Source organism: Lissotriton vulgaris, unplaced genomic scaffold (assembly GCF_964263255.1).
Source record: "Lissotriton vulgaris unplaced genomic scaffold, aLisVul1.2 SCAFFOLD_4514, whole genome shotgun sequence".
Taxonomy (NCBI): domain Eukaryota; kingdom Metazoa; phylum Chordata; class Amphibia; order Caudata; family Salamandridae; genus Lissotriton; species Lissotriton vulgaris.
Window position 1 is genome coordinate 57,654 of NW_028241726.1, and position 27,830 is coordinate 85,483.

At 48.7% G+C, this 27,830-nt stretch overlaps 1 protein-coding gene across 1 annotated transcript in view; it reads right to left on the reverse strand.

Annotated features, from left to right (window-relative positions):
* Positions 1–27,830, reverse strand: part of LOC147670582 (protein FAM131B-like) — a gene marked incomplete at both ends in the record, with an annotated part of 106,344 nt that overhangs the window by 34,650 nt on the left and 43,864 nt on the right. The window contains 2 exons of the mRNA XM_086948152.1: positions 1,019–1,112; positions 16,601–16,687. Of these exons, the coding sequence (XP_086804278.1) occupies positions 1,019–1,112; positions 16,601–16,687 (181 nt within the window). The remainder of the gene's footprint in view (positions 1–1,018; positions 1,113–16,600; positions 16,688–27,830) is intronic.

Genomic DNA, 27,830 nt, shown 5'->3' on the forward strand with positions numbered 1-27,830 from the left:
GGTCATTGACAATGATATGAACACAGGGGGAGGATTTACATGCACAGGTCACACTCAGAGGTCATTGACAATGACATAGACACAGTAGATGGAGGTATATGCACAGGTCACACCTAGAGGTCATTAACAATGATAAACACACTGAATGGTGTGGTACATCACAGGTCACACCCAGAGGTCATTGACAATGCTATAGACACAGGAGATGGAGGTACATGCACAGGTTACACCCAGAGGTCATTGACAATGATATACACACAGGAGGAGGAGGTACATGCACAGGTCTCACTTAGAGGTAATTGTCAATGATATACACACAGGAGATGGAGGTACATGCACAGGTTACACCCAGAGGTCATTGACAATGATATACACACAGGAGGAGGATGTACATGCACATGTCTCACTCAGAGGTCATTGTCAATGATGTACACACAGGAGATGGAGGTACATGCACAGGCTACACCCAGAGGTCATTGACAATGATATACACACAGGAGGAGGAGGTACATGCACAGGTCTCACTCAGAGGTCATTGTCAATGATATACACACAGGAGATGGAGGTACATGCACAGGTCACACCCAGAGGTCATTGACAATGATATAGACACAGGAGATGGTGTTGCATGTACAGGTTACATTGAGAGGCCATTTAGGAAAGCTGGTGGACCCTGGTATCAGCCAGATGTGATTTGCAATCAACAGACTTGGGGCAGGATCTGGTGGTGAAGAATAACTTAAAGGAAAGGTGATGGTCAAGGGACTTGGTTGGATTGGGATGTGATGGGGGGGGGTGGTGGCCTCCGAATGCTTGGGCTTCACCAAGGGTTAGTCGGTAGAAGGAACTCACTAAGAGGGCTCACTCAATGAGGAAGACTTTGATGGGTATTGGTTTCACCGAGGAGGGATTCAATGGTGCAGGACTCAACAAGAAGAGGTTTGAAGGTGGGTACTCAACAAAGGCGCGGTGCCAAGGGTGAAGACACCGAAGGCTTGTAGGGTGGCAGAGAACTCACCTTTGACAGAAGACTTGGCAAGGGCGCCAATCCCGTAGGCGTTGGAGTTGCGCTTGAGTTTCGGGAGGATGGAGGTGGTGTCCTCGATGGAGAGCTGGAAAGAGAGAGCGGGCGAAACTGTGACTCAGAATGTTTCACCTCATCAGGAGGTGGCAGGACATGAGGTACCCCACCCAGGAGCTGTGTGAGCCGCCCTGGTCTGAGCCACCTGAGAGGGTGGCCATCGAGTACCTTCAGAAGACGGTCCAAGCCCGAGCATGTGGAAAGAAGCCAAGCGAGCCAGGGCTCCAGCTTACAACAGCCCCAGGACAATCTCTACCGCTGGGCGCGACCGACACGGCTCCATCGCCACCACCTCCGGCCACAACTAGCCGAGAGATCTAGGCTCTCACTAGCCTCGTCCTGTATCAAGCGGCCCTTGGCAGGAGTTCATCCCCCTTGCTGTGAAGCCCTAACATGTTTTGCTGATATGTGCCCTGATTCTGGTCTCAGGAGACCCATGTACCTGCCTCTGTCCTTATGTGTGTTTCTGTCTACAAGGTAAATTCTTTGTTCATGTACAGCACAGTGGAAATTGGAGCCATGTGCTGCAGGTCAGACCTATGACGAAGTGTACAGATGGGCTTTGAGTCAGAGCACATATATGTTACACATGTGGTGCTGCAGGTCCGACCTGTGCCGGAGTGTAGAGAAGGGCTTAGAGTCAGAGCACATACATGTTACCCATCTGCTACTTCAGGTCAGACCTATGACGGGGTGTACAGACAGGCTTTGAGTCTGAGCACATACATGTTAATCATCTGGGGCTGTGGGAAACATCCTTTACAACGCAACCATTACATCGCACTACACTTACAACGCAGTCATTACATCACAGCATCCTTTACAACACATCTCTCTACAACACAAGCATTACAACGCATACCATTACAACACATGACACTGCATCGCATGTCACTACAATGCAGGCATTACAACGCATACCATTACAACGAATACCAGTACAACGCATAGTACCCCTACACTATCCAAAACTTACCCTAAGGTTGCACCCCCTGGAGTTAGAATAGTAATTTTTATCCCTATACTATCCAATACTTACCTTAAATGCAATGTAATGGTATGCGTTGTTATGGCATGCGTTGTAAAGGTAAAATGCGATGTAATGGAATGCGTTGTAAAGGTAATTTCTAAAAATGCGATGTAATGGCATGCAATGTAAAGGAATGCGTTGGCAAGGATGTTGCAATGTAAAAACTATGTTCTAAAGGCATGCATTGTAAATGTATGCGTTGTAACGTCATACATTTGGTGCTGCAGGTCAGACCTATGATGGAGTGTGTAGAAGGGCTTTGAGTCAGAGCACATACATGTTACTCATCTGGTGCACCTGAGCTGCCTGTCCTACGTTCACATCTTCATTGGAGACACATGCCTTTTCACCCCAGCTGCCTCGTTTCTACACAAGGCCAGAGGTGCACAGTGGCCTCCTTACAAGACTGGCTCATTACACCTTCCTTCAAGTAAATGACTCATCCCAAAGCTTGTGAACGTGGCAGAAGTCTCATGCAAAGTACTCAGTATGGCATGAAATGCACGAATCTGATATTTTTCTACAGTATATTTCTGGGTCATTTTGTGAGAGGCTCATTAATAACTTCTAAATGCAAAGTCCACCAGGCCAGTCAGGGTACCCACAGATGTCTGGAGTGAGAGCTGGGGGGGTCGTCGCACCTGGGGATTAGGCTTCCTGGGGCAGCCCAAAGCTCTCCACACGTGTCGTTTGGATGAGGGACGGTCACTGGGACCGGTCAAGAAGGGAGGGACCACACTGGGCTCACAGGAAGAGACCTAGCCTTGCTGCCCCAGACCCAGCTCTGCGGCCTGTCGCATCATCACAGTCACTATAACGCCCCGCGCAGTGTTGTCATTAAAGACCTCATTGCAGATGTTGCACGGATGTTATCAGTGATGTCGTACAACATGTCATGAGTGATGTAATATGGGAGGACATTAGCAGTGCACAGCAGGAGTATGAGTTAGAGTTACTTTATGGTACGAGGGACAGGTTCTGCACCCAACCCCCTGTCGGGCACAGCCCTTGGCTGGTAGTTTGGTGCAGAATCGGGCCTGTGAGGCGTGGGGTTGAGCACAGCAGCCACACACAGGCTACACAGGGCTGGCTATGTTATGTATTAAGATAAATGGCGTCATTGTAAGTGAGACAGACCTACTGACTCTGTCAAATGGTCAAAATACCAAATATAAATAGCGACGGACCTATTGGCTTTATTAAGGGGGTCCGCACAACACGATTTACTAAAATGTCCTTTTGACCTTGTTAAAACGTCACTAATAAGTATAAATAATCAAATGTGTATTTAATAAATGTACACATTGCAATGTTTAATAATAGGGATTTCACAAAATATTTACAATTAAGCTTCATTAAAAATAAAACATTAAAATTTCTTTGAGTCGTTTTTGAACAGTTTTCAGACAATAAAGTGCAGCCATAGAACCAACCACAAGGGGTCCCTGCACTCCAGCTGAAGAGCAAAAACTTCCTGCTTGGAGTGCTTTAGACAAACTATGGTCAGCTCTTAGGGGGTCATGGATTGAGGATTCAATGCCCAGGAGACTTACTGTGTTTTTTTTAATGTTGCTTGGCGGCTGCTGCGCTCCCTGCAGCCCTCCACAATATTAACAAATATGGAAACTAGTTGAGAATAGCAGCAGTCTCTGTAAGAAATGTTTGTAGACAACTCATTACAGGACAGGGCATGAAGACAGGAAGGTTGGACTGCATATCATGTTTCTCATGGCAAGCCTCTGCACTCGACTTATACCAGGGATTGTATTTGCAGAAGCGGTTCTCAAGCCTAGGCCAGCAGCTCAGCTGCACTGTGGACCGCCTTCGATTGTGCGCAGTAGGGGTAGACCACAAGTCCTCCCAGGCCAGGCCTTGAGCACCAACGCCTACAGACAGCCTTTGGCTGCGCACAGCAGAGGGTGGGGTGCAGAGAGTGGCCCCTGGCCAGTCCCTGCAACCCATCCTTTGAGGGCATCCTTTGTTTGAAGGAGGGCTGAGACTTTAACCTTTGGTTTTTTCAGAAGGATGGATGCAGGGCCAGACTTGAGGAACAGGCCATGTCCAACACCCCATGGGCGGCCAACCCACTGCGGGTGCCGATCTCATGCAGAGCACAGCCTATGACCGTTAGCAGCATGGGGATAGCCACAGGGCCTGGCTACCGGCCAGCCCCAGCACCCAACACCCATCTGTGGCCAACCCCCCCATCTGTGGCCAACCCTCCCATCTGTGGCCAAACCCCGCCTTGGGCGACCAATGCCCAATTGCTGGCCAGCACCCCATGGTCGCGCAACCCCCCATTATACCAACCCCTCATTTTTACTTTTTTTCTTATGCAACTATATATATATATATATTTTTTTTTTTTCACTGGGCCCTGGGGCATTATATTTTACAATATCATTGCATCCACCCTTATAGGCTGTACTGTATGATTTTCATAATAAATAAATTAGGCATATTATCTTTGTTGTAACTTGTATAAAAATGACTTCAGAAACACATCAGAATGATGGCACTTGGCATAAGGTTTCCCAAAGAACTCACCAGGCCCACGGCCTTTATCATTGGCTTGCTTTTATAAGCAACTCGGACCTACTGTATTGAGCATAAACTTTCCAACACGGTGGACATTGGGTACACTGTAATAACATTACGATTATTAATTAAATTACCAACTCTCAAAAGCATAGAAAATTCCTCCTAAGATCACCAGGGGGGATAATTAGGGTCTAACTGTTCTACCCTCGAGGAGATCACAAGCCCCGGATCCCTCGCCTGCTACGGCATTCTGTGAGATTCCGTGGAACGAAACGCCGGCCTGCTGGCTGTGGCCGCAGTGGAATAGAGAGCCACCTTCAAGAGCCTATTACCTACAACAGATGCCTTACACAATGTGTGGGTCAGCCCTACCGGCTTTCTCATAACTTTTTATAATAAACCAATGAAGCCTATGAAATCTGACATAGCTTTCCCCAATGAACCAATAATGCTGTAACCTTTACGATTGGCCTAACACGTCACCGGGCCTAATGAAGCGTGCGTCAGCTGGAAACCGTTTTGCATACGTTATAAAATTACAACTATGTACAGTTGGCAAAATCATAGACAGCTCCTCTCAAGATGGCCTGACAAGGATTGTCACATCCCCTGAGATTGTCACAGGGGGCACGCACACCAAAACCCCGCCTCCTATCGTAATCTGTGAGATTTCATTTAACAAAATACCGGTCTACAGTCTGCACCACCGAGTGATATTGAAAGGCCTATTGGCTTTAACAACCGATATTCACAATAAATAATCCAAGGATACTGTCATCACGTTGCGTAATAAAGAGATCCGACCAATGGCATCGGGCGTGACTTTTACGAGTGCACCAACCAGGCCTGTGCCCTTCGTCATTGGCTGGAACCTTAACAGACTCAGGTGTTGATTGGATGCTTTCCAAACAACACTCATCAGAAATACAGCCACAAAACCACAAATGCAAACAACATCACAGCTGGCAAAGCAAAATACAAGGGGCATATGTATCAAAGAGTCACACAGCGCAGCACCCCGCCTTGCTGCGCTGCGAGATAGGGAGGCGGTGGGAATGCGCTGTACATGCAAACAAATTGTGGTAGGTTCCGCACTCCTGGTAAATATTGTTAACAAAGTTGATTCTTAAGTATTGATACTGTCGTTGGTGCAACAAATGGTAATCTTGCTGGGCTTCCAAGATTAGAGTATTTATGGATAAAGATATGAATCCTGTGAGACAAGATGCATTCCATTCATGCACTCCTTTATAACTTTCATAAATTTTCATAAAGCATTGTTTGATGATCGATAATTCATTTATTCATAGCGAAGTTTTTTTAAGATTTCATTTTTTTCAAAAGTATTTCGCAAATATAGTACATCATATTTCAAAATAATAGTATTGCCCAATGCATTTCAAGCATATCGCCCTTCCTCAGGGGACTTCCATTATATCTAGAAACAATAATCATATGTCGTCATTAGTACCTTAATGAAAACATTGTGAATGACATAGAATCAATGGTAGTAAATCACGCTGTAAATACATAAGTTTAATAAAGATGAAATAATAAGTGTTGCCCTGCGTGCTTTTCTAAAAACGTATACATTCAGTGAGAAAATATGTAAAGCCCAAAACTGGGCACTGACCTTAGTGCTCGTAATGCAGCATGTAAAGAGTCAGCTGCGGAAATATAAATAAAATAGATGCATTTTAGTGAAGCGAAACATGACAGAGATATCCCGTCTGTTTCTAGGTTCGGTAACTGGCCGTATCTTACCGGGTCCGTGATGCGGTGATTCTTCCCTCGCTATGCTTGGCGTGCAGCGCTCTACACAGCCGCGCTCTATGGTTTAAAAACACTATGGTTACGGCGTATGTTTACGTCTAACGCGAGAGCGGCGTAAACATAGAAAACGGTCTAAATGTAGGGTGTTGTTACTCCGTGTCCACGGATCGTGAATGCGTCAAACTATATGAAATTTTATCGCAGATAATTGCATGTAGGGCATGAAATAAAAGTGGTGAAAAGTAATAGATAATGGTTAGGAGTAGTGAAGAAAAAAAGATGAACTGTGTACATAGCAAAACGTACGTAAATATCCCATTTTAGTCATGAAAGTACTTGTATCATCTCATATGATGTGAGCTGGGCATACATCAATTAACAGTCATGAGCATATTATAAATGGTCCTGCACAGTTTTTAAATCACAGTTTATAAATAACAGTGTAAATCCATCCTTTCATTGAGCCCTTTGGGTTGTAAGGTGCATAAATGGTCGATCCAGAAGATTTCCCTACGTAGTAGGTGGCTGTTATTGTCTCTGCCCGGAAGGGTTGACACCTTTTCTAAAATACAAAATTTTAGTTGGCTCACATTATGTTTGGCATCATTGAAATGTACTGCTATCGTGGATTTTTCATTTTTCAGACGGATGTTGCTTTTGTGTTCTATGATTCTCGTCTTGATTTTTCTCTGCGTTTTTCCTACATATGAGAGACCACAAGGGCATCTCAACATGTAAATGACGTTTGAAGTGTTGCATGTTCCGGTGACTTTCAATTTTATCAATGAGCCTTTAGTAGGGTGATTTATGGTGTTGCCTTTGATAATTGCGGAACAATTGCCACAGTTGTGACACGGTAGAGTGCCTTTATGCACACTGTGTTCTGTTTGTTTTGTCTCTTTCACTAGTTCTTTTAAATTTTTTGTCCTTTCATAGGCGAAGATCGGTTGATTTTTAAATAAGTCTTTGAAATCTTCCTCCAATGCCAACATTGGCCAATGTGTTTTGATTGATTTTTTGATTTTTAAACTGTTTGTGGAGTATTTAGATACAAATACAGATCTTTGTTCTTCAATTTTTTCTTTTGATTTTAGTAAATGCTCTCTTTGTAATTTGTCAGCTCTTTCAGAGGCAGAATCCAAGATGGGTTGGGGATATCCTCTTTTTTTGAATTTTTCCAACATTTCTTTCTTATGTTTTTCATATAGTTCTCTTGTTGAAGCGATGCGTTTTATACGCAGCAATTGTGAAAAAGGTAGATGCTGTTTAAGTGGAGTCTGGTGAAAGCTTTTAAAATGGAGTAGATTATTTCTGTCCGTTTTTTTGGTAAATATGCTTGTTGTTATGATTCCATTGTTATTGGTTAATTGCACGTCCAAGAATGATAGAGTTTCTTTGTTGATGGTAAAAGTAAATTGTATTCTCTCATTGATCCGATTGAGTTGGTTCAACTCATTGATTACACTTTCCTTGTTTCCTTTCCATAGTATAAAAATGTCATCAATGTATCTCTTGTAGAGTATCAAGTTACTGGTCCATTCTTCCTTGTTTAGTATGTAATCTAACTCGTATCGATGCATGAATCTATTTATATAGGTCGGTGCGGCACAATTGCCCATCGAAGTGCCCGACATTTGTACAAAAAAGTTATCTTCCCATTTAAAATAGCTATGATATAGCGTGAAATGTAATAGGTCCATCAAAAATATTTTGAGTGCTTCCGGTTTGTTCTCGTGTATGAGAAAACTTTCAACAGCAGACATGCCCAAATCATGTGGCATGGAGGTGTACAACGATTTGACATCTATACTGGCCATAATCATATTTGTGGTGAAGTTAGCTTTTTCTGCCTCCAAAATGTTGAGGAAATGAGTAGTGTCCTTGATGTATGTAGAACTTTTTTGGACCATATTTTGTAAGTGTTTGTCCAAGTATTTTCCTACTGGTTCATGTATTGATCCAACTGTGGATACAATGGGTCTTAGCGGAGGTAATGGCTCATGTTTATGAATTTTGGGTGTCATGTATATGTATGGAATTGTAGGGTTGTCTTTTATGAGGTATTCTTTCTCTTTGGGACCTATGGTTCCTTGGTCCACTGCTTTTTGTACTATGGTGGTTAAGATTTTAAGGAATTCCTTTGTAGGATCCGTGTTTATACATGTGTACATGTTTTTGTCTTGGACGTGTTTTTGCACATTTTCTTTGTAGTAGCTTGTGTCCATTATCACCAATGCACCACCTTTGTCTGCTTGTCTTATAGTGATTTGCTGGTTGTTGGCTAAGTTCCTTAGAATTTGTTTTTCTTTTTGTGTCATGTTGGAATGTTTTGATCTAGGATGTTTGAAAGTTTCTTCCAGTTCTGTCAAAATGACCTTTTCAAACGCATCCAAAACTTTATGGCTCACTGGAGCTATGAATTTACTTGTTATTCTTAAACCCATGAGGGTATTTTCTGAGTTGTCTGTGTTAGTGTCTGTTGGTTCTATCACGTTGTTGAAAAAGTGGAGGGTTCCTAAGATACAGAATTGACAAGATATTGTTATTCGGATTATTCCACTCAACCGCAAACAAGTAGTGGCAAATTCAACAAATTTGGCATTTAAAAACGTTTTCACCAAAATGTTAGTCTAGTTGGAATAAAGGCCCTTAGAGTCACTTTAGATGACCACATCCAGGAGGGCGGCACTCAGGGGGGACCAGCAAAGTCCTCCGCAAGAGTTACCTAAGTAGGGGAAGCAGTCTTCAGTCAGTTCCAGGCACTTTTATCCTTTGCAGGGCTATCCTACGGAAGCGGTCCTGATGCGAGAGAAGAAGGATGCTGAGGATGCTCATAGGATGCTATGGATGGGTTGCAGTCAATGGGGGTCTTGCTGTGACTACTCCTCGTTGCAGAAAGGAGGTGAGGCAGTACGGTACACAGGTCGGCGTCCCTCAAAGTCCTCTTGGTGCTCTCAGAAGCCCAGTCGCCACTGGACTGCCATTCACTTAGTATCTCGATTACAGACTAATTGTTCCTGGATTGATGACTCGTCCTCTAGGGGTCCCATCTGCACCTCAACAACACTCCTAGGCTCAGCGAACTTGGGTGCAATTGTGGGTGTCAGGTCTTGGTTGTCGGTGCTGCACGGCGGCGGTTGGCAGTGGGTTGAAGGTTTTGGATTGCCAACTTGCCCCAGCAGACTTCTCAGCTGTTGCATCCCTGTGTGTGAACCGGTGGCCGGTTGGCTGGCCCTTGGAGTCTCTTGGCTTTGGCTGGGCTCTGGAGATGACTTTTCCTCCAGCAGGACACGGCAGGCACAGTCCCTCTCCTTTGAAAGCCGCCAGTTGCGGCAGGGACAGTCCACAGAGGTGCAGTCTCTCTTTGCTGGTCCCTCGGTGCAGCAGGGCAGTCCTTCTTTGATCCTTCTTCCAGTCCAGCTGAGATCTGAGTTCAGGGTGTCAGGGGTGCCCGGCATATGCTCAGAAAATGCCCTCAGTGGCACGATGACGTTGGCAGCCAATGGGATACCAGGTTCCCCACCTGATGACCACTTCCTTTGAAGTGTGGCATCTGACTACCCAGGAATGGACCATTCCGCCCACTTCCAATATGAGAGGGCTAGGAACTCCCTAGCCCAACCCAGAGGTGCGGCTACCAAGGGGGCTACACGCCCCTGGAAAATCAATCCGTTTGGTTTCCCCTCTCCTTCCCAAGTGCCAGCCTGTCTGCCTAAACCATGGAGCAGCCCCGCTCCCAGGTGTAACCATTTGCTTCTTCTTTGAAGCTCGCCTTTTGACCATCACCCATGTGGCTTCCTGTAGGAGGGAGGTGACACCTCCTTCCAGAGCAGCCTGTATCGTATCCTTCCCTGAGAGCTGTTACCGCGTCTCCCCAGGAGGGCAGAAAGCTGTCTCTGCGACAGGACCCCGTGTGCAGTCAGTCTGGGCACAGGGGACTGAAGGCAGCAAAGTGGCAACTTTGCTCAAGTTGCAAACTGAAACTAGGTACATTCATTTTAACCTAAGAATCAAGCCAGGCTTAATGTGACAAGTTGTTTGATACCTTCGATGACGCACTTTGGTCGCGCCATTACTGAGTTAGCACAGCTTACAGGTCAGCGTGTAACTCTGCATTCGCCAATTGGACGGCAACGCTTTTCCACAGTAAAAACAAAAGTTTTATGTTTTTACTGTCAGAGCATGTTAAAACCGTGTCATCCCCATGACATATGTTGCACTCGCTAGGCCTGCCACAGGGGTGACTCACACATAGATCCGGGGGAAGTCTGGCTTTGCCAGTGCTTTAAATGGCGACGTCGGGGCCAGAAGTTAAAACTGCTCTTCCAGCCTGCAAATGGCGGGCTGGGGGTCTTGTTCTACACGTGTCCCATCCAGGGTGGCACAACCCCTGCTGCTGTCCCTGGGGGACCCTCTAACTTACATGCCCCGGGGCCCCGGGTACAATTTATTAGAAATTTAAAGGCACGCGAGCGCAGCCAATTGGGAAGAAGGCAACTCGATATATCAGTTTAAGGGTCAGTGTGCCGGCACTGAGGGTCAGTTAGCGGCCTCAGTCCACTCTCAGAGTCGAAAAACCAGCATCATCAGTCCAAAATCCTGGGGTTGACCATACAAAAAGAGGCCTCTCCTTATAAATCAAAACCTGTCACCAGATGAACCAACATCTGGGCAGAGGCAGAGCCCCTCACTGTAGTGCTCCTGAAAACTCTGTTTTTGATCACATGAGATCTGGTGACAGCTGTTGCGTCAGTTGTCTACGTTACTATAACCAACTCTTTAAAGCTGTGAGAGCCGAGGTCTTTAAATTGTGGGGCGTCCCCCCCCCCCGGGGGTAGGTGGTGGTATTTTTTATAATTGTCTATATAACGGTTTACAAATGAAGATGGCCTGTTTGTTTTTCGTTTCTAGGCTGTATTCATCTGCATCAAGCTGTTAAAGTGCATACAAATATATGGTAACTGTGCCTCTTGGCGCCCTGGTGGCAGGCTCAAAGACTTGGCTAAGTGGCTAAAAAGTACAACATTTTCAGTAAAAACTTTGTATTCAGCTTTAGGCATCTGCACATAAAATAATGCACATACCATAAATGAAAAATAAATGCAAAATAAACTGATCGTTGGGAACACTTTCTTTTATGTTGTGAAACCTCCATTGGTTAATGAGATCACTGCAGATGCCTAATTGTGTGAGTAGAGAGTCGAACAATTGACTTCGGGTGGCGCAGTGCGTAATAGTGGCTTGTGGATTTAAAATGCCCTCAAGTCCTAGCCCATAACACAAAGCACTGTGAGTAAGCAAGTCCTTATTTAAGATTTGCTCTGTACACAGTATCAGCATGGCTACTGGAATTATACGGTACAAGAAAATTAAATCACGTGGCACGGCTAACTAAATTATTTCAAACACAAGGAGATGGTGGACGGAGCTCTGACACTTTTCAGACACCCCCAGTCACGGTTCTGAGTTGAATCCATCATCGTTCTTTAGCTCACTCCGCCACCCCTGTTCACACACAGCAATATGCAAATCAGTCTTGACCCTGTGCCTTATGGGAACAGTCCAGCCCGAAACTGCCAAGTCATGTCTTCCCTGGACCGGAAACAAGCATCCTGGGACCAGTTTCTTGCTAATCAGCCGTCATCAGCCAGGCCAGCTTGAATCCAGTGGCAAAGTAAGCAAGGGATCCACGGCTGGGCATACCCTGCCAACTTAGGGCGAACAAAGCGATACCAAAGGGGATGATGGACAGAGTGCTGAAACTTTTCATGGGCTCACCCCCAGTCACTGATCTGGCTTTAATCCATCATCGTTCTTTAGCTCACTTCGCCACCCCAAGTTCAGACCCAGGCATAGACAAATCAGTCTTGAACCTGTGCCTCATGGGAGCAGTTCAGCCTGAATACCTCAATGAAAGATTCTCCTTCCGTGTACCCAAAATGAACCTTCGCTCTGCCGACCTCACCCTAGCAGAAACCACGCCCATCCGCAGAACCAGAGCAGGTGGACTAGCCTTCTCCTATGTTGCAGCTAAAGTCTAGAATGAGCTCCCGGTCAACATCAGACGCTCCCGACCCTGCACACCTTCAGGAAGAGCCACAAGACCTGGAACGAGCTCCCGGTCAACATCAGACGCTCCCCTACTCTGCACACCTTCAGGAAGAGCCACAAGACCTGGAACGAGCTCCCGGTCAAAATCAGACGCTCACCTGCTCTGCACACCTTCAGGAAGAGCCTGAAGACCTGGAACGAGCTCCCGGTCGACATCAGACGCTCCCCCACTCTGGGCACCTTCAAGAAGAGCCTCAAGACCTGGAACGAGCTCCCGGTCGACATCAGATGCTCCCCTACTCAGCACCCCTTCAGGAAGAGCCTGAAGACCTGGAACGAGCTCCCAGTCGACATCAGACGCTCCCCTACTCTGCACACCTTCAGGAAGAGCCACAAGACCTGGAACGAGCTCCCGGTCAACATCAGACGCTCCCCTACTCTGCACACCTTCAGGAAGAGCCACAAGACCTGGAACGAGCTCCCGGTCAAAATCAGACGCTCACCTGCTCTGCACACCTTCAGGAAGAGCCTGAAGACCTGGAACGAGCTCCCGGTCGACATCAGACGCTCCCCCACTCTGGGCACCTTCAAGAAGAGCCTCAAGACCTGGAACGAGCTCCCGGTCGACATCAGATGCTCCCCTACTCAGCACCCCTTCAGGAAGAGCCTGAAGACCTGGAACGAGCTCCCAGTCGACATCAGACGCTCCCCTACTCTGCACACCTTCAGGAAGAGCCTCAAGACCTGGAACGAGCTCCCAGTCCACATCAGACGCTCACCTGCTCTGCACACCTTCAGGAAGAGCCTCAAGACCTGGAACGAGCTCCCAGTCAACATCAGACGCTCCTCCACTCTGGGCACCTTCAGGAAGAGCCTCAAGACCTGGAATGAGCTCCCAGTCGACATCAGACGCTCCCCCACTCTGCACACCTTCAGGAAGAGCCTCAAGACCTGGAACGAGCTCCCGGTCAACATCAGACGCTCCCCTACTCTGCACGCCTTCAGGAAGAGCCTGAAGACCTGGAACGAGCTCCCGGTCAACATCAGATGCTCCCCTACTCTGCACACCTTCAGGAAGAGCCTCAAGACCTTGAACGAGCTCCCAGTCAGCATCAGACGCTCCCCTACTCTGCACACCTTCAGGAATAGCCTCAAGACCTGGAACCAGCTCCCGGTCAACATCAGACGCTCCCCTACTCTGCACGCCTTCAGGAAGAGCCTGAAGACCTGGAACGAGCTCCCAGTCCACATCAGACGCTCCCCCACTCTGGGCACCTTCAGGAAGAGCCTCAAGACCTGGAATGAGCTCCCGGTCGACATCAGACGCTCCCCCACTCTGCACACCTTCAGGAAGAGCCTGAAGACCTGGGTCTTTGGCTGAACCGGAGCTGCACCCCCGCCCCCCCAAGTGCCTTCAGATCCTCTCGGTGAGTAGCTTGCGTTAAACCCCCTGATTGATTGAAGTGAGGCTTGGCACAGCGAATCCACGCAGGGGGAGTATCGTATTTTGTCACAGGACGGCAATAAGCATCATGCACTATTACCCACCTGGGGTGGAACTGTATTTAATGAGCCCATTAGTGACTTTGATGTATTGCTTGTTACGAAACCTCAGCCAGCGAACAAGGGCGGGCAAAACGGAAAAGCGTCTGGCCTGATGTTTCTAGTGAGCCTTTCTGTGTTTGCTGCATAATAAATGTAAATGTTGCCTGGTGCAGAGTGCGCCTCCATTCGAGGATATTGATATTCACAACTTTAGGGTTATCGGTCACATCCAGGGTGCGACCACAAGCATTGCTTGGGGTGCACTAGTAAACTCTCCCGTTGCTTGTGGATAGCGTCCTTCCAAGGCTATTGTGCTACAGTGTTGATGTAGACCGGAAACTTCTGCACAAGAACAGTCTGAATGCAGGCCAGTGATGAAGAAAACAACCTTCAAACTATAATTCAAGAGTTTTAGGATGGCTTATAGGTTTGTTTTCATTGAAGGAAAAGGAAGATTCTGACATCAAGTTCATGATTACTTATGATATGTGCACATGCGTTATCATTGACTTTCCAATTGTGCAAGAGACATGTTAGAATATAAACCAACCAGTATCAGAAGGCGCATTTTTACGAAGCTTCAGATAGTCACCGTGCCGCTAGAAAAGGAGGGTTAGTGAAGACAGAAACACTTACTTGCATCTTGTTAGGCATCAGTTTTTCGGAAAGTCAGATTCATCTCAAGAACACAGAAAATTGATTACTCGGAGATACTTTTAAAGTTTATCCTGTTCAATATTCAGGTTAGATGAGGGACACTCACAGCAGCTTACTAGGTGCCTTTTGTTGACTGACGATCCCCGTCCTGACCCGCAGCTGCCATTCCCCAGCAGAGGGACGAGTTTGTGGGATGACAGCCAGCATTGCAGGTTTCTCTCTTATCCCTTTCCCCTTTCCCCCTACTGCTACTGTCCAACAGCCAGCATTGCGGGTTTCTCTCTTATCCCTGTCCCCTTTCCCCCTACTGCTACTGTCCAACAGCCAGCATTGCGGGTTTCTCTCTTATCCCAGTCCCCTTCTGCCTCTGTCCAACATATTCTTACTGTGTATGGTCCGTTTTAGAAGAGTGCATCACTCCCGTTAGATCCAGCGTACAGGGTTAGTGCTTCCCAACATGAGGTCCTTTGATCGGCTTCTGTGGGGTGGCACCTGAATTTAGTCCCAGCACAAAAGCCTTCAGCATGGCTTCAGGAGCTGAGCCGTCCCGCCTAGTCATCCTGCTCTCCTGGTGTCTTCCAGGAAACTCAGCAATCTTTCTTTGCATGTGAGCGCTGACAGCTAGGAGCAGGGCACTTTCACTGTGTGTGAGGTATTTGCAGAATCACAGTCCTATAAAAAGGGATGCTTTATATCAATATTCCCTGTTAGAAATAAAACTGATGCTTATAAACCTTTTCATTTTCCCGGTTTGTTGCATTGCTTTCTCGATTATGACCCTTAAATAAGGTATCTAGGGAGGCTGGTGACCTAAAAATGACCAAACTATCTGCGCTTGTTGCACTTTGGACCACAACTAAACAGACCACGCAATATCAGGAATCAGGTTTAATCCAAGGGTGGGCAGAGACATCATCAGGATTTTTCTGTGGACTCGGACAGACCCCTGTCTTGTACAAATCACACTGCCCTAATGCTATCTCCTGTCTCCTTACACTGCCCTAATGCAATCTCCCATCTCCTCACACTGCCCTAATGCTATCTCCCATCTCCTTGCACTGCCAAGTGGTGCAAGTGTCCCACACTGCCCTTTCCGTACACTGCCCAGTGGTGCAATTGATCCACACTGCCCTCTCCGTACACTGCCCAGTGGTGCAAGTGTCCCACACTGCCCTCTCTGAACACTGCCCAGTGGTGCAAGTGTCCCACACTGCCCTCTCCGTACACTGCCCAGTGGTGCAATTGACCCACACTGCCCTCTCCGTACACTGCCCAGTGGTGCAATTGACCCACACTGCCCTCTCCGTACACTGCCCAGTGGTGCAAGTGTCCCACACTGCCTCTCCTTACACTGTTGCAAACTGTGATCATCTCACACTGTTCACAGGCACCCTCTCTTTACACTGCCCAATCGTGCAAGCGTCTCACTCTCTTTTCACCACTATCAACGCCTCACACTGCCCAAAGATGCGAGTATTTCACACAGCCCACTGTTGCTAGTGTTGCTTGGATATGAATTTACTTTGAAACAATGAAAAGACGAGAGGTGTTTGGCAAAACAGAAACTAGTTGGTTTCATTAAACGCAGCGGACGGGAGTCGTGTCTGAAGACTGTCTCAATGTACAGAGGTTTTGGCCAGCAATCTATACAGTCCTTGACGTACAATAAACTGCATACACGTTCTTGTACAGCACGCAGATGCAGGCTTCGTCATGAACCATAAGTTCAACCATCTGATAAGGGGGACACGGGGGGCTCTCGACTTTATGGAGCACTAGTGTGGCCAGTGTATGTGTATCCAGATGTTGAGCACGGGGAGTGTGTGACCAATGCGTGTAGTGTGCATGCTGTGTTCTGGTTGGCTGAGTGTTCCCAACTACATGTGGCATCTGACTTTGTGATATTTTGGGATCGTGCGCACCTTTGGCCAAACGTTTTTTAATGGGGCCAATCTCCTCGGACTTGATGTTATGCAGCTTCCTATCTGTGGGGTCGATCGGGATTTCCCCTGAAATGATACGAGTTCGTTATTACCTGTACATATAACATAACAGTCATTGATATCACATTTACAGATATTAACATAATTATGCGTACATTTGTCATGGCTCACATCGACATCATATTTACTAGTATTGACATTGTTACGTGTACATACATTATGGCGTACAGTGACATCGCATTCACCTATATTAACACCAGCTCCTCACACTGCCCACCGCTGCCATCTCCTCGCCCTTCCAGAACGAGTGTCTCTTACTGCCCACCGCTGCCATCTCCTCACAGTGCCCAGAGGTGTGAGCATCTCACATTGTCCAGAGGTGTGTGTGTCTCACACTACCCAGAGGTGCAAGTGTTTCACACTGCCCAGAAGTGTGTGTGTCTCACACTGCCCAGAGGTGAGACGTCTCACACTGCCAGAGGTGTGTGCGTCTCACACTGCCCAGAGGTGCAAGTGTCTCACACTGCCCGAAGGTGCGAGTGTCTCACACTGCCCAAAGGTGCGAGTCTCACATGCCCAGAGGTGCAAGTGTCTCACACTGCCCAGAGGTGTGTGTGTCTCACACTGCCCAGAGGTGTGTGCGTCTCACACTGCCCAGGGGTGTGAGTGTCTCAAACTTTCCAGAGGTGTGTGTGTCTCACACTGCACACTGCTGCCATTACCTCACACTGCCCGAAGGTGTGTCTCACACTACCCACCGCTGCCATCTCCTCCCACTGCCCGAAGGTGCAAGTGTCTCACACTGCCCGAAGGTGTGTTTCACATAGGCCACCGCTGCCACCTCCTCACACTGCCTGAAGGTGTGTCTCACACTGCCCACCGCTGCCACCTCCCCACACTGCCCGAAGGTGTGTCTCACACTGCCCGAAGGTGTGTTTCACATAGGCCACCGCTGCCACCTCCTCACACTGCCTGAAGGTGTGTCTCACACTGCCCACCGCTGCCATCTCCTCACACTGCCCGAAGTTGCGAGTGTCTCACACAGCTCACCGCTGCCATCTCCTCACACTGCCTAAGGAGTATCTCACACTGCCCACTGCTGCCACCTCCTCACACTGCCTAAGGAGTATCTCACACTGCCCACTGCTGCCACCTCCTCACACTGCCTGAAGGTGTGTCTCACACTGCCCACCGCTGCCATCTCCTCACAGTGCCCAGAGGTGTGAGCATCTCACATTGTCCAGAGGTGTGTGTGTCTCACACTACCCAGAGGTGCGAGTGTTTCACACTGCCCAGAAGTGTGTGTGTCTCACACTGCCCAGAGGTGAGACGTCTCACACTGCCCAGAGGTGAGACGTCTCACACTGCCAGAGGTGTGTGCGTCTCACACTGCCCAGAGGTGCAAGTGTCTCACACTGCCCGAAGGTGCGAGTGTCTCACACTGCCCAAAGGTGCGAGTCTCACATGCCCAGAGGTGCAAGTGTCTCACACTGCCCAGAGATGCGAGTGTCTCACACTGCCAGAGGTGTGTGTGTCTCACACTGCCCAGAGGTGTGAGTGTCTCAAACTTTCCAGAGGTGTGTGTGTCTCACACTGCACACTGCTGCCATTACCTCACACTGCCCGAAGGTGTGTCTCACACTACCCACCGCTGCCATCTCCTCCCACTGCCCGAAGGTGCAAGTGTCTCACACTGCCCACCGCTGCCACCTCCCCACACTGCCCGAAGGTGTGTCTCACACTGCCCGAAGGTGTGTTTCACACTGCCCACCGCTGCCATTTCCTCACACTGCCCAGAGGTGTGAGCATCTCACACTGCCCAGAGGTGGAAGTGTCTCACACTGCCCAGAGGTGCGAGTGTCTCACATTGCTCAGAGATCCAGGCGTCTCACTCTGCCCAGAGGTGTAAGCGTCTCACACTGCCCAGAGGTGCAAGTGTCTCACACTGTCCACCGCTGTCATCTCCTCACACTGCCCGAAGGTGCGACTTTCTCACACTGCCCAGAGGTGCAAGCGTCTCACACTGCTCAGAGGTGCAAGCCTCTCACACTGCCAAAAGGTGCAAGCGTCTCACACTGCTCAGATGTGCAAGTGTCTCACACTGCCAAGAGGTGTGAGCGTCTCACACTGCCCAGAGGTGCAAGTGTCTCACATTGCCCAGAGGCGCGAGTGTCTCACACTGCCCAGAGGTGAGAGTGTCTCACACTGCCCAGAGGTGCAAGTGTCTCACACTGCCCAGAGGTGTGAGCGTCTCACACTGCCCAGAGGTGCAAGTGTCTCACACTGCCCAGAGGTGTGAGCGTCTCACACTGCCCAGAGGTGCAAGTGTCTCACACTGCCCAGAGGTGCAAGTGTCTCACACCACCCTCCACTGTCATCTCCTCACACTGCCCAGAGGCTCTGAACCTCCTGCACTCCTTTTTACAGCATAGGGAGCAAAGAGTCAAGCTTGGTGAGTTCCTTTCCCCTGCTATGTCCTTGCAGTGTGGGGTGCCACAAGGGTCGGCTCTCAGTCCGACCCTATTTAACATTTATGTCGCCCCCCTTGCAAGGCTCGTAAAATCTCAGGGGATGGAACTGGTGTCATACGCCGATGACACCCAGATTATGGTGTCACTGGCCCACTCAGTATCATCATCCGCCACCAACTTCAGGATCTGTATGCAGACAGTCTCTGATTGGATGCTTCAGAACTCCCTGAAGTTGAATGGTGACAAAACTGAGATCCTGGTCTTTGGCAAGGACCAGGATATCTGGTCGGATGAGTGGTGGCCGGCCTCACTGGGAACCTGTCCATCCCCTTCCCAGTCAGCAAGAAACCTTGGGGTAATCTTTGACACCTCCCTATCCATGACTCTGCAGGTCAACCGTACGGTGGCCACCTGCTGGGGAGTGCTAAAGATTCTCAGGAGGATTCTTCACTATCTCTCTCCCTCAGCTCGCAAACAGGTGGCAGTAGCATTGATAGGTTCAAGGTTGGACTACTGTAATGCGCTCTATGTAGACTCCAACAAGGGGCTCATTCAGCGATTACAGGTAGTTCAAAATGCGGCTGCTCGCTTTGTCTTAGCACTTCCCAAAGCTTCATCTGCTACGATGGCTAGAAGGAGCCTTCATTGGTTGCCCATTCATCTCAGGATTTCGTTTAAGATCCTCTGTCTTGTCTATCGAGCTTTGGCAGAGGGCTCTTTTGACCCCCTTGGTGCCCTGCTGACCCGGTATCAGCCTGGTAGATCTTTAAGATCTTCTGAGATGAATCTGTTGGTTGTCCCACGTACCAAAAGCGTTCGTTGGGGAAACAGAGCTTTTTCCGTTGCTGCTCCCAAACTATGGAACTTGTTACCTCTTGAGATTAAGATGCAACCTTCTCTGTCTTCCTTTAAAAAGGCGCTCAAGACCTGGTGTTTTGTCAGGGCTTTTCCGTAATTAGGATCAGTCTCTGTTATCTGGTATTAATTGGTTAGGCGCCTTGACGCTCATCTGGGCTTAGTTGCGCGTTAAAAATCGTTTTTCATTTCATTTCATTTCATTTCATTTCATTTCATTTCAGGTGCGAGCTTCTCACGGTACAGAGCTAGAATATCGATGTACAGAAATATCGAAGTAAAAATATTGTAGTCAAGAGTATCGATTGTTAGGTAAGTAATATCGATTGCAAAAATATTGGAGTGTTTAGTATTGTTTTCAAAAATATAGTTGTTAAAAATATCGATTTATTATTAATGTTATGTATTTTAGTATTTTGTATGTGTTGTGTTAAAATTTAAGTAGTTAATATTTTTATAAATACAATTTTGCGTTTTTAGTTCTGTAGCAGGTTGTGGGTTTATAGGGGAATAGATTGATTTGATTTGATTTGATTTTTAGATTTATAAAGCGCAGTGAATGCCCGGAGGCGTCTTGGCGCTGAGGACTCGGAGGAACGTGCGAGGGTGGGGTATGCAAAGTAAAATTAGAGGTCTGCTAGGAATAGCCATGTTTTTACTGATTTCCTAAATGATTTAAGATTCGGGCTGTTTTTAATTGTTAGTGGAAGAAGATTCCATAATTTAGCAGATCCCAGCGAGAAGCTCCTTCCTCCCCAGCGTGCCTGCTTGAACCTAGGGACTTGCAGCAATTTTTGTTGTGCAGATCTAAGGTTCCTGGACGGCACATAGTATTTTATGTGTGACGTCAGGAAAAAAGGGCCCCTTCCATGGAGCGCTTTAAACGTGATGCACAATGACTTAAAGATTATTCTTTTCCTCACCGGCAGCCCGTGCAATTCTCCTAGTTGCTGGGATACTGATTCATGTTTGGGAATATCCAATATCAATTTTGCTGCTGCGTTCTGCAGACGTTGGAGCTTTTTCAGGGATTGAGTTTGGATCCCCACATAAAGGGCATTACCGTAATCTAGCCTCGAGATAGCGAGGTCAGTCACCAATGTTTTTAGAGCCTCAGGGGGGACGAAAGAACAAACCTTTCTAATCATTTTAAGGATGGCACAAAAACTGGCGGTAAGACAGTTGATCTGACTGTCAAAGGTCAACCGACAATCAAAGGTAATCCCTAGATTTTTTGCCTTTGAGACACGTTTTGGTCACTCACCCAGCTCTGAAGGCCATCATTTCGACGACCAGACCGGAGGATTGGCTCCCAACAGCCGTACTTCTGTCTTTCCACCGTTGAGTTTAAACAGTTAGATTGCATCCAGGTGTTAACATGGGACATGCAGTTGTTAAAACAGTCTGCAATCTCCTCCTCATTGTTGGTTATTGATACGACCACTTGCGTATCGTCTGCGTGAGATATTCCAGAGAACCCGAACAGTCTAATCAATGCGGCCATAGGGTCCACGTAGACATTAAACAGCGTAGGGCTCAGAGACGAGCCCTGCAATACTCCGCATTGCAGATTGAAAGTTTACGAGCAGGTTGGAAAGTAATTTAATTCTATAGATTTTATTTATTATTTATAGTAGTTAATATATTTTTTAAATAGAATTTAGCATTTTTAGCTCTATTGAGGGTTGTGGGTTTATAGGGGAATAGGGTGAGAAATAATGTAAGTATATGAAATGTATTTAATAATTTATATTTATTCGTAATTGTATAATTATGATGTTATTGAGTTAAATGTATACAGTAATTATTTAATTATTGTTTGATAATTAGTTGTTAATTAATTTAAATACATTTAAATTAACTAATTAATTATTAAATATGGTAATTGTTTAATTAATTTTAGGTGTGTGTTGTGGTGTTTTTAGGTGTAAATGGTGGGAAGTAATTTATTTTTTATTAACGAATTATTAATTATTTGTTAATTGTTATTAATTAATTGGTAATTAGTAATTGTAATTGTGCCATTAATTGTAGGTGTGTGTTGTGGATAATATAGTGTTAAACAATGGGTAATTAATGATTGTTTATTATCTTTTTTAATAATAATATATTTAAATTTCACTAACAATTATGTTAATGATGGAATTTAAATGTAATAAAAATTTTGATTTTTTTATTTATTGGTGTTGTATCTAACACTTTCCCTACTGTTGCACTCACTGGAGTGGGAATAGTGGGGCATATTATCAAGGGGGTTTATCTCTGCTTTTTTGGCTTTAAAAGGCAAGAAAGCGGAGATAAAATGATCTCCCTATTACCTAGCTGTCGCTAACACCAGTTAGCGACAGCTAGTAGGAGATAGCGACCATCTTGGACTCCGCTTTGCATGTCAGTGATATTTATCACTAATGACATGCACAGTGGGCGTGCCAAGATGTTAGCGACTGGAAACAGTCGCTAACATCGCTATCTCCTATTACCAACTTTTGGAGATATTCGCGCTAAGCGCGAATATCTACAAAAGCTAACACCTGCCCTGAGCAGTTCTTAGCCATGTTATCCAATGGTAGGTGGATAACATGGCTAAGAGCATTAGCTCGGTAATGCATGAATATCGCTGACTTTTCAGCGATATTCATGCATTGCGGCCGATTTTTATCACATTTGCGATAAACCTTGGTAATACCAAGGTTTATTTGCGATAAAAATCGCCGCAGCTTAGCGGTAAATTTTTGTCTCTAACCAAGCAATAGCGATAATTATCGCTATTGCTTGGTAATATGCCCCAGTAATTTTTACCCCTCCACTATCCAATGTTTTCCCTGCTATTGTAATTATTGTGTTGTGAAATGTATGTTTTAAAAAAAAAATTAATGTGTTAATTCATTATAGAATGCTTCATTTTATTTAAAATTATTGATATATGTATATATTTTACTTTTATATAATTAAAAAAGTTTATAAATTAAATAAAGATAATAGTTAATAAAATGAATAAAAGTAAATATATGTGCCCATTTTTTGTGTTTATATTTTTTTAATTAAGTTTATTTGTTATATTTAGTTAAAATATATATTAAATGTAATTTGTTTTGTTAAAAATATTGATATTATATATTTTTTAAGTCGCTATATTTTACATTGTTGGACAGGCCACGTGAAGGGCTTGCTCCCTCCCCGCATGACAAGGCCCGAGCCCGGCCCTCCAGGTGTAACCCACAGTAACCACCCGCTCCCCGTCTCATACGGGACCCCTGCCCCCGGACATCCCTGCATCATGGGCCCGAATCACTACCGGCCCCCTCGCCCGGCCTGGGCGCCATCTTGGACATTGCACCACGAGGCCGCGTGGCCTCCGATCGACCCTAACCCTGGGCCTGGCCAGGCCCCGACATCCCGGCACCACCATCCACCCAGGAGGTGAACGGACCACTTGGCAGGTCAATGGGAGAAAGAAGTGTCGATGGCTCTCCCCCGCCAGGTGCCGATCGCCCCCAGCTCCCCCAGGCGCTGGCTCCACCCCCCTGCTGGGTGTCTGGACTCCCTCATCCCGGACCTCCCGACCCCCAAGTGCGAGGGTCCGGACATCAAAGGGCGCCAGACATATAACTGGGGCAGCTCCAGAGCAGGAAGGCAGTTGTATCCTGGAGTCGAGAGACGCAGTGAAGAACTCATCCTTGACGGACTACTGGCGCTGCCGTAGCCCTGCCTTGTGAACTATCGACCTGCCTGCTGGCGCTGCCGCAACCTTCTGAAGCCTTCCTCGTCGTCGGGACCTGCTGGCGTGGCCGCGGACCGTTTGTAACCACCTCCTCCATCGGGACCTGCTGGCTCCGCCGCGGACCGTCGCTACCTCCAACCACCCCGGGACCAGCTGGCTCCGCCGCAGCCCGACCATCTAGAACGCCGAGCTCGAGGATGGTGAGCTATTTCATCTACCAGCTTGGTAACGAGACTGTCCCGCTACCCTTTCCCCAACCAAGAGACTAGAATAGAGGGGACCCCTGAGTCCAGACCTCCTTGTACCATTTCACCGTACTTGAAGTTTTGCCTATAAAGAACGTTGAACCTTATCCTTGTGTGGTGTACATCTGTGGGGGGGAAGTTACTTGTCTGTACGATCGCTGGAGACGGCTCTCCCCGGAGACCTCTCCCCGTGTCCTCGGCCGACCCTCCAGGTCCCGTCTAACATTGGTGGCCAGCGGCGCGATCCGAATCGACGCGTAATCGTACAGAGAGTAGCTCACCCCACGACAAAACCACAATGTCAACTAAAGAAAGCGGATCCACCGAGAAATTCCAGATGGAGAAATTGGAAGAATACAGCCATCGTGAGTTGAAACAATTCTGCATTGAACTAGGTATCGCTACCACCGGCCTGAGTACTAAAGACGATTTCAAGCACGCCATTGAGTCATGGGCAGAAACCGGGGCCGTCAGACCCCCGGACCAAAATGTCGCAGCAGCAGAGAAAAACACCACGGCTCCCGAGGAGCAAAGAACGGGTCTCTCGCAAGATGAGATCCAAGAACGAGAACGAAACCTACTACATGAACTAGAAATGGCCCGGCTCAAAATGGATGGCGAACTCAAATTAGCCGAACAAAAACTGAACCTGGAACACCTGCGGCTCCGAGAAGAACGAGAAGAGAAACAGAGACAGAGAGAGCTCGAAGAGAAGAGACTGGCGTATGAACATGAGCGCAAACTAGCTGAGATAGACCTACGCAAGCAGAACAAAGAATTAGGGGTGCTCGAGCAACCGCGCACCCCGGGGCCAACAGAAAAGAAGGTACACATCCCCAAGGATGTCGTTCGAGAATATTTCCGAGATGACGACATACAGCAGTGGTTCAAGGCCTATGAGATCGCTATGACCTCCCACCGGATCGATCGCGGCGACTGGGGAGCCGGGGTATGGGGGAGGTTCGTCAATGAGGGCCGCGATGCCCTGCTACAGCTTCCCGACCATCTGATGACCTCCTATGACCACATGAAAGCTACCCTCCTCACCCGCTATGGGCTCACACCCGAAATGTACCGCCAGAGGTTCCGAGACTGCACCCGGATCCCGGGTACAACTTGGGTGGAATACGTGAACTATTTCAGCCGAGCCTTCGAGGGGTGGATCAAGGGAAGCAACGTAACGACCTACGAGCAACTCTTCAATCTCATGGTATGGGAGCATCTATCCAACAACTGCTTCGTCGAGCTCAGGCAGCACCTCCTCGACAGTAAATTGACTGATCCGCGGCAGCTCGCCGCCGAGGCTGACCGGTGGGAGATTACCCGAGTGGGCCGAAATGGGTCCCATGAACAGAACCGGAACAACCACGGTCAGCACCGTCCCCGAGGAGGAGGAGGGGGCCAGGGCCGAGGAAGAGACAACGCCCCGGCCGCTCCCGCTACCAGCACCCCACCCCCGGCCAACCGGGGCAACACACCGGCGCGGCCGGGATACAGAGCCAATGTCACCTGTCACCGATGCCAGCGAGTCGGCCACTACGCAAACGACCCGAATTGTCCACAGAGCCAGACTCCGAGACCCCGCCAGATGGCTGCCGCCGCCCTGGGGGAAGAACAAATCTCCGAAGAACACGAGGAATGTGAACAAGAACACCAAGAATGGGAACCCGCCGCCATGGTTCTAGCGTGCCTAGGGGGAAGAGACATGGTTCCGCGGGTCCCCCTACCCGCCAACACCCGGAAGTACAGTCAGTGGGTGAACATTAACGGACGCCGGGCCGAAGCCCTACGTGACACCGGGGCCAGTGTAACGGCCGTCCGCTGTCACCTGGTGACCCCAGAACAGATCCTGCCGAACGTTCTCTGCCCTGTCCGGTCAGCCGACAATTCGGAGAGTCTATGTCGGATGGCCTGCGTCCCCTTCGAGTGGGGAGGAGTCTCCGGCATGTTGAAGGTGACGGTCCGAGACGATGCCCCCGTAGACTGTCTCCTGGGAAATGATCTTGAGAGTTCCCCGTGGGCCGCCGTAGAGAGGAGAGAGCACCTGGGGATGTTGGGCATCCCGGACTGGGCGTGCGTAACCACCCGGTCCATGGCTGCCCGTGCCACCCCCCGACCCGAAGAACCTGAGTGGCCGGCACCTCCCCCCCCGGTCGCTCCAGTAGAAGACACCGACCGTGCCGTCCCCCCAGAGCAAACTCCCGAGGGGCTCGTTTAGCCTCAGGACCTTCCCGGCCTGGCTCAGTGGCGTCCGGAGGGGGGGCCCACCCAGGAGCAGTTTCGCCACGAGCAGAAGACCTGTCCCTCCCTCGAGGGACTCCGCCAACAAGCCCTCGCCCAGAGTGCAGGGGATACCTCCGGAACCCATTGGGTCTATTGGGACAATGACCTGTTGTACAGCGAACAGAGAATCGCAGAGTTAGGGGCCGGTCGAGTGCTAGTGGTGCCCCTACGCTTTAGAGACTTCTTGCTGAACCTGGCCCACGATGTCCCCCTGGCTGGCCACCTGGGTCAGGACAAAACCTACAGTCGCCTGGTGACTCACTTTTTCTGGCCCAAGATGAGGAACGACGTACTTCAGCACTGCCGGTCTTGCCCCACGTGCCAGGCCAGTGGGAAGAGCGGCCGCAAGCTTAAAGCACCTCTGCAACCTTTCCCGGTGGTCACCACCCCGTTCGAGAGGGTGGGGATAGACATTGTGGGGCCCCTGGACCCCCGTACAGCCCAAGGACATCGGTTCATCCTGGTACTGGTGGACCACGCCACTCGCTACCCCGAGGCTGTCCCCCTGCGAACTGTGACAGCTCCGGTAGTCGGCCGGGCCTTGATGGGGATCTTCTCCCGGGTGGGCTTCCCCCGAGAAGTCGTCAGCGACCGGGGCACAAACTTTATTTCAAAATACATGAAGTCCCTCTGGCAACAGTGTGGGGTCACCTACAGATTCACGACCCCCTATCACCCCCAAGGAAACGGACTGGTTGAGCGGTTCAACCGCACGCTCAAAGGAATGATTGGGGGGTTGGAAGAGCCCCTCCGTCGCCAGTGGGATGTGCTACTGCCGTGCCTCCTCTTTGCCTACCGAGAAGTCCCCCAGAAATCCCTCGGCTTCAGCCCGTTCGAACTCTTGTATGGACACCCAGTGCGTGGGCCGCTCAGCCTAGTCAAAGAAGGCTGGGAAATGCCCCCTCTAAAGAACCCTCCAGATGTTTTCAAGTACCTCCTAACCCTCCGCAACCAGACCAGACGGTTCAGGGAAATGGCAAAAGCAAACCTGGAAGCCAGTCAGGAAGACATGAAACGGTGGTACGATCAAAATGCCTCCTCCATCGAATTTGAACCTGGCCAACAAGTGTGGGTAATGTCTCCCACCGAACCATGCGCCCTGCAAGACAAATGGACAGGGCCCTTCAAGGTAGTCGAGCGCAAGAGCCCTGTCACCTATCTCATCGATATGGAATCTTCACGGAACCCTCTCCGGGTCCTCCACGCCAATAGACTGAAACCCCACTTTGTGCGCTCGGAGCTCAGCCTCCTGATGGCAACAGACAGCGGAGCCGAGGAGGACTCCGAGCCACTTCCTGACCTCCTACGGACTCAGGAGAAGGACGGCTCCGTGGACGGGGTCCGACTCTCGGAGGCCCTCACCCCAGAACAGCGCCAAGGCTGCCGAGACCTCCTGCTGCAGTTCGCTACCCTGTTCTCCCTCACCCCAGGGGTCACCCCCTGGTGCTTACATGACGTGGACACCGGAGAGAGTCCCCCTGTCCGCCATCGGGCCTACCGCATACCAGATCGGGTACGGGCCTGCATCCAAGAGGAGGTGGCCAAGATGCTCACGCTCGGGGTCATCGAGCCCTCCGACAGCCCCTGGGCCAGCCCGGTGGTACTGGTCCCCAAAGCAGCCGCCCCCGGCACCA